The 7,317-nt window shown below is 39.7% G+C and overlaps 1 protein-coding gene across 6 annotated transcripts in view; it reads right to left on the bottom strand.

The window, feature by feature from the left end:
* Window positions 1-997: 997 nt before the first annotated feature.
* LOC145416522 (uncharacterized) overlaps window positions 998-7,317 on the bottom strand; it is a 294,640-nt gene continuing 288,320 nt past the window's right edge. For all 6 annotated transcript variants that reach the window (XM_080285482.1, XM_080285485.1, XM_080285481.1 and 3 more), the window contains one exon: window positions 998-3,813. In XM_080285482.1, coding sequence (XP_080141608.1) covers window positions 3,655-3,813 — 159 coding nt within the window. In that variant the 3' untranslated portion in view covers window positions 998-3,654. The remainder of the gene's footprint in view (window positions 3,814-7,317) is intronic.

The following is a 7,317-nucleotide window of genomic DNA, read 5'->3' as shown; positions in this document are numbered from 1 at the left end:
ATGGCTGATAAAGTTTACCGTATTTGATGCTTTAACCTCTTCAGTCTGAGTTTTCTGAACAATGCGAAGTTAATTTTATCCAATTTTGTAAAGATCACTAAGTAAGTTCAGTTCACCCTCCGAAAACAAAAATCGTTTGGAGTGCACGAGGCCAAGGGTAGGCTACTGTTAACCAAGACACTTTAAATCAGTGAGTCCTAAGCTTTGCCTCGGGCAGCATTTTGTGTTAGGGAAACTCCTCCAGTCTATCGATCTAGAGTCAGATGCCATAATCCTTTAAGAGGTGGCCGTTTGTCTTTGAGTTAGTTGTTTTACGGATAGGGGCACTAACCCTTCGCCAACCCACTTGCTGACGCATAGGGAATGAACACGAGTTGGTTGTATGGTTACCACCAAAGCATCATAAACAGTTTCTTGGCTTCCAAGAAACCATAAGGCTTATCACTCAATGTAAAGCCACCTGAAAAGGAAATAGAGTAACAAAAAGTGACAGGAATGATGGGAGAAATAGGAAGAGAGGAGGGCACATACAGAAAAAAAAGAATGGTAAAGCAGAAGTGAGAAGGAAGCAGCACTACACCAAGTCAGTGGATGATGGTTACCACCATCTACCACTATTTCTGAACGATGCCAAATTAATTTATCTAGCTTTGGAGAGATGGCTCTAACTTCAGGTAACCCTTGAAAGCAAAAATTCTTTGGAGTGTAAGAGTCTACTGTAGCCTAAGAAGGCTACTGTCATCCAAGACATTTTATAACAGTGAGTGACCAACCTCAAGTAGCATTTTGCATGAAAGAAATTTCTCCATTCATTTCTGGGTTCATTCCAACTTCAGTACACTAGCACTAGACCATTTTTACCACCATCCCATTTGATTTTATCTGCTGCAAAACACAGCCATGAGTTGAAGGAGGTAAATCAACAGTGCACCAGTGTCTCACAACCGTAAAAAGTTAATGTTTTACTAGTAAATGTAAAGGAGAGAGAAACACATGGTTTATCTCTGTGTTTATAACTACATGTCAAATAACTGGGAATACAACGGCAAAAACAACAACCATCTGCTGTTCCCCTACATATCCACAAGCATTACAGGGTGTGGCAACTCCAGGCCAACATGACCACTTGTGAAACACCTACATCATGAAGACCTACGCCAGGAAGCACTGCATACACAACTTGGGAGCAACTATGCCAGACTGTATACATCTCAATTGTGTAAGTACTGTCAAGAGCAAAAGTTCAACCACACTTCAGTCAACATTGTGTCCTGCCTTCAATATTTCTCATTACCCCCTAGATGTTTGAAACTATCCTTCCTTCTCATACTCATTTGCTGTATACTCCACATTCCATCCACATAAAAATATTTCCTGTTACAGCTGGCACTTGGCAGGGAAGTGTCGGCAAACTTTCAATCAAGAAGTACCAGGAATGCATAGATCTGGTATAATTCAGCTTTGTGGTATACACCTGGCAATATTGACTGTGCCTGTATGTTGATCTGGCATGAACGAAGTGTTTGTGTCACCATTACATCTAAAAAAAGCTGCAATGATACAAGGTGGTTGATTAGCTAATGTTTCATCAACTTCATCTAAAATTTTCTTAAAAGCACTTAACTGAATTATGCTTCAAACAGGAACAATCTGACTTACTATAAGATGTGCAAGGTAGTATTGTCTACATTACTCTGGATGCATCATAAGACTAATAATGAAGGCAGGCACGGTAGTTATCATAGTCTAAATAGTTTTCATGCAGACCTGGAGTCTCTCTAAAGTCTAAGACGGGAATGTCACAAGAGTTTATTAATTCATATCTGGATGATTACTCATGTGGGGTGGTCAGCTACACAACACATTTCCATTTCATCTTCCTGGGAACAACCTGTCCAGTCAGGTAACAAGAACTACCCAAAACATCTTTTATTTTTAATTTACTCTTCTGATGTGTACCCACGCTGTCACTGGTCCTTTGCATCCTTGTATGTTTTACCAGAGGAGGATTCCCTAGCTTTCTCTGCAAGTAAAATGAGATTCTTCATGGAAGGCAAAATACATATATATTTTTAATTCCAGGATTGGCAAGTTCTTACTGTCTGACTGCAAACTGCTTCTTCTAAACCATCACACTTAAACCTAACACAGCAGATCATTCTTTAATATAAAAAGAATAAAACTGTGTCTGTGATTCCAAAATAAAAATACAAAAAAGTCAGAAGGTACTGTATCCTACTACAAGATCTGAAACTCAGTACTGTCAGGAGTAAATACTGTATATATAATATCCACACCATTCAGAAGTAATCATCAGTTGGAGATAACACGAAGGGTGACCCAGAAGTCTCCCATCTCCGGAAACACTTAGAACTTTTTATCAGTATTCCTATGATATGAATAACAACATACAACAGTCTAATGCCAACTCACTTGTTAAAATGAAGATTTTTATATTATGTAATCTTTAAAACTAAATAACTGTTATACTTTTGCACATTAACAATCAATTTCCACTTCCTGATATACAATAATGATACAAGAAGGCAGCCTAAAGATAGGTTACAGCTAAGCCACCTCAACCTTCACTCACAAAATATAATGCACCAAATACAGCTACAGTAAATTATACAGGAAGCCTTGAGTACTCTGGCTGGGTACACTCACAGGCATTTGTTCTGTTATTGCAACAAAGGAGAAAAAGATGAAGGACTTGAGGTGTAACTCAACATGTGACTCAGAGTTCATTATTTGCATGTTACTGGTAACTAATTGTCATAGTATGTATTTATCCACTGAAATAAATTATAACTGTGATAAAATAGTACAAAGACATGCTAGCTCAGAAACAGATGTAAAGAGTAGTTAATGAAGAGCTGTCACAATACATTAAGGACCCACAACTCTGCGCTTGGTTAGTATGCATTAGCCTTTAACCCCTTCAGTCTGATGATGTACTCTATTTTATTCTTGCTACCTCCAGCCAGCTTTTTTTAACTTTAGAGAAACCCATTCATAGTGGGTTAGAAACAGTGTCCATTAACCCCTTCAAACTTGAATTTCCTCCCTAAGCCAAACAGACATCATCTAAAGGTAGCAAGAACAACTACAAAACAAACGGCATCAGGTTGAAGGGGTTAACTCTTAAACACCCAGAAGGCAATGTTGTCCATTTTAAATAGTCAACAAATTTCTGAATAAATATGTTGTATCCACTTCCATAATTACTGCTTCACCCTAACTTTTTGAGGATTTAGTCACTTGAGGTTTACCAAAAATCTGCACTACGGTAAGACTCGATCCAGGGGCACTGACTACAGCAGACTAAATTGGCTGCCAAGTGGACACCCAGAAAATCAATCACAGTCACAATTCTAGTAAAAAATATGAACCCACAAGAAACCCTTAAATGATCCTATGTATATAAGTTCTATAACCGAGATACTTATCAAATAATGATGAACACTACAAATGGACTAAAAAGGGCTGGGGGGGATGGGGAGAGGGAGGAAGGAAGGAAGGAAGGAGGGAGCCACATAATTCCTTTGCTTAGCTAGAAAATATCCTTCTAAACTGTGGTGATGGGGTGGGTGGGTGCGGAGGTGGCAGAGTGTGGGTGGCGGAGTGGGGTGGGGTAGGGCAGTGTGGGGGGACTTAAGACGCGGCAGGCTGGGTAACATCCTGGTTGGGCGTGGTTGACTGCACAGGGCCACCACCATTGGCTGCCTCCAGAGCTGCCTTCTCTCCCTCAGCCTCCTTCAGAGCCTCCTCAAAGTCCTGTGTAGAGTTAGAGCCAGAACCTCCCATGCGAGTCTGAGGGCAAGGAAGAAATGTGTAAATATGGTAACAGTTTAAAAAATTGGGGTATGGTAATGTTACATGAGAACAATAAAAAAAAGCAGTACTCCTGTATATCATGCTGTGCAATATTCCTTGAGGATGAATGAGACCCACTCTGTCAATATCATCATCCCTAACATATGGGATGCAAAAGATCCAGAAATGGGGAAAGAAAGGCAGAAAAGTAGAAGTTACTGTGAACACTGGCTGTTCTGATATCACAGACATAATAAAAAAAAAAATAAAAGCACAGACATTGACTGAAGCTTTATACTTTGATCACTACTTGTTTCATTAGGCTCATAACATATGCAGCTACATCAGTGACAATGATGAGTACTGAGAGTTTTATTTCTAGTCTGCAGCACAAGTGACACTGAGGTTGTGCAAAAAACATCTTTAAGGATATATTATGCATACATCTCCATACACATTTCAATATATGAATCTCCATACACATTTCAATATATGCCATTTTATAATCTATTTGATTCACAACCATTCACTTTACAACTGGCTCTTACCAATACTTCTCAACTACAAACTGTTGACACATGTACAGTACTTTTTAATATAATGTTCCTTCACTTACCCCCTGCAAAGACTGGGACCATTTTAGGTTTCATTCTAGCTACCTTCTGATTATTTTAACTAGCTGAAGGAAGTACCCCACCCTCTGAAGATTAAAATTCACTGATGGAGGGCTAGGACAGTTTTAGATATATTCTAGCTGCAGCTCTGCTTGGAAAGGAACCTGTAACACATTTTTGGGGAGGGTTCATATTTTTTCAAGAAAAATATTCAACTTGACCATTTACTGCACTGGGTGGTAACCATATTATAAAAAACTGAATGTTAGTGAGTTAAAGCCAACCAACTAGATGTGGTCCATATGCTTCAGTCCAAGAGGTGGTTGGAGTTCATATACATACATATCTATAAAGAATGCCATGCTTCCTCTTAAAGAATCCCCATACTGGGGATGGCAATGACACAATCAGAGTCATCTTACACTCCACTGGTAAATTCTGCTCTTCCAGGTTTTCTGACATATTTCCCACATACCTTTCACTGCACCCTCTCCATATTTCATTTCTAAATAATATTGCACATTTCTGGATATATCAGTACAATCCTTTCTTCTGCACCACCAAGCTCAATTATAAAATCAATTGCCTTTCTCTTAACATCCCCATCAATTAATTTTTCAAAATTATTATCCATTTGTCCCTTACTTTACTTTTATTTCTGAGCATTCTTCTTCATCCCTCATACATATCAACTTCTTCTTATGTTCATTCTTATATTTTTGCACCCTTTCATCACACAATCCAATCTTCAGATATCTTTTCATAATTATACTTCAAAACTCTTCATTACCCCTCTCTTTCTCTTTCTATTAATTACTTTACATACCTCTTACACTTGCTATATTCCTTTTTTGTTCACCTAAACTCCTAATTTCTCCCACTCACTCCTACTGACTTCATGTTGTTCTTATAGTACAGCACAATACTACAGTGCAGTGTGCCTGGTCTAGTGGTTGGAACACTCCCATCACAGTGATGGTCTTGATGCATCGCAGTTGATCCCCAAGAGGTGACTGGAGGGTCTTCAGTCACATAATGGGCTGACCATCAACCCTTCAATGTAGCCTACTTAGACTGAGGTAGCCTGGCCCTGAGACCCTATACCTCCACCAGCTACTGGACTGGTTGTGTTACCACTGCCCTTCCTCGTATTAACTGACATCCTTGCAATACCATGGATATCTTCAGCACTCTTTACAAGACATATTGTGTATGCATTCCACAGTCTAAACCATTTGTTCACAGTTCACTGACAATGACTCCTTTGTATTTGGCTGTATTCCTCACTTGCTTCTTTGTATCTCAGTTTACAAACTAACAGTATTTTTTTCCTCCAAGCAGTCCACTCATCCTTCTTTCTTGCTCCTTTCAGCTTCATCCTACACTGTACTATCATATGACCAGACAATCCACCGTATAGGTACCACCCCCTAAACTCCCTTGTTGCTGACACCCAAGCAGCTGTAACTCAACAAGCACACAATCAGATTTCCCTCAAAGCTCCTATCATCCTATGCCGTGTACAGTACTTCCCTGTTTCAAAGAGATGGCTCATTATATCATTCACTTGACCTATATTGTGTCTTTCACTAATGTCACCCATCAAAAACACTTGTAATCATTCGACCTACCCTGTCCCTCTTTTCAAACTTCTGTCATCACAAGATGTATATGTAATCATTACAGCCACTTTCACCATCTATATATTAACCTCTTTGCGCCCATATCACATAGGTCACACGTAAATACCAGCCCTCCCCCCCACAGTGCCCACGTACAATGTGCTCTTCATATTAGCTATAATTTTCTTGCAGTTTATATTCTGCAAACTGTTCATTGTGTACTTTCATGCTAAATATTGTATATAATCCATTTAATATATATAATACACATAATATTAATAGTAAGCAACGTTGGGTCTGGTTAGTACTTGGATGGGTGACCTCCTGGGAACACCAGATGCTGTTGGCATCCCTACGTGTCATGTGGGGTTGGTGGAGGATTAGTGCCCCTCCCTGTAAAACAATTAACTCTAAGCCCTTGGCCACCCTGTCTGGGATACATGGCGTCTGGCAATGAATGAATGAATGAATGAATGAACAATGGTACTGTAGTATATTAAAAAAAAAAAAAAAAAAAAAAAAAAAAAAAAAAAAAACCCAACAGCCTATGGTTCCTTCCTTTATAAAAAAAAAAAAAAAAAAAAAAAAAAAAAAAGGCTAACGGCCTATGGTTCCTTCTTTTTTACATTAAAAAAAAAAGTGGGGGGGTTAACAGTCTACCATTCCTTACTTTTTACAGTGTAGGCCCAAAGCAGAATTTTTACCCACAGTAGCATCAGTGTTTGGTGGTATGTTGTAGGCTCTTTCATCTGAAAAAATGTCTGCCAAGAACTGCCAGTCCTCCTCTAAAACAGGCTCTTCATCCTCCTGTAACTCACTGAGAAATCACCACCAGATGTGTCATCATGTCATCAGAGTTATCCCGGCCAGAATCAGCTATATGATGTAACACTGGTGTAAAGCTTCACAGACACACAAAATCGCGAGAGAGGGAGAGCTCAAAGCTACCTAGTGTACCTTCCAGGTGGGGTGGGCACAAACAGGAAAACTGCATTGGCACTGGCTGAGGAGGGTGTGATGTGGCACTGGGCTCCCCACATCTCCCACATGACTGGTTGGTGAGCAGTACTTCTGACAGCTTCAGTGGCCTAAACTAGACTCTGAGAACACTCCCACACCTCTGTACCAATGGGCGACAAACACTGATACAACAGGACGCAAGGGTTTATGGCGCGGGCAGGCTCATCACGTTCACATAACGACTTACGTTTTGGGTGTGAATGGGTTAAAGTTTGGCATACATGAACTTTTATTTGGCACACTTG

Source organism: Coenobita brevimanus, chromosome 106 (assembly GCF_032717465.1).
Source record: "Coenobita brevimanus isolate Jiangsu-jjx chromosome 106, ASM3271746v2, whole genome shotgun sequence".
Taxonomy (NCBI): Eukaryota; Metazoa; Arthropoda; class Malacostraca; order Decapoda; family Coenobitidae; genus Coenobita; species Coenobita brevimanus.
This window is presented reverse-complemented; position numbering and strand designations above follow the sequence as displayed.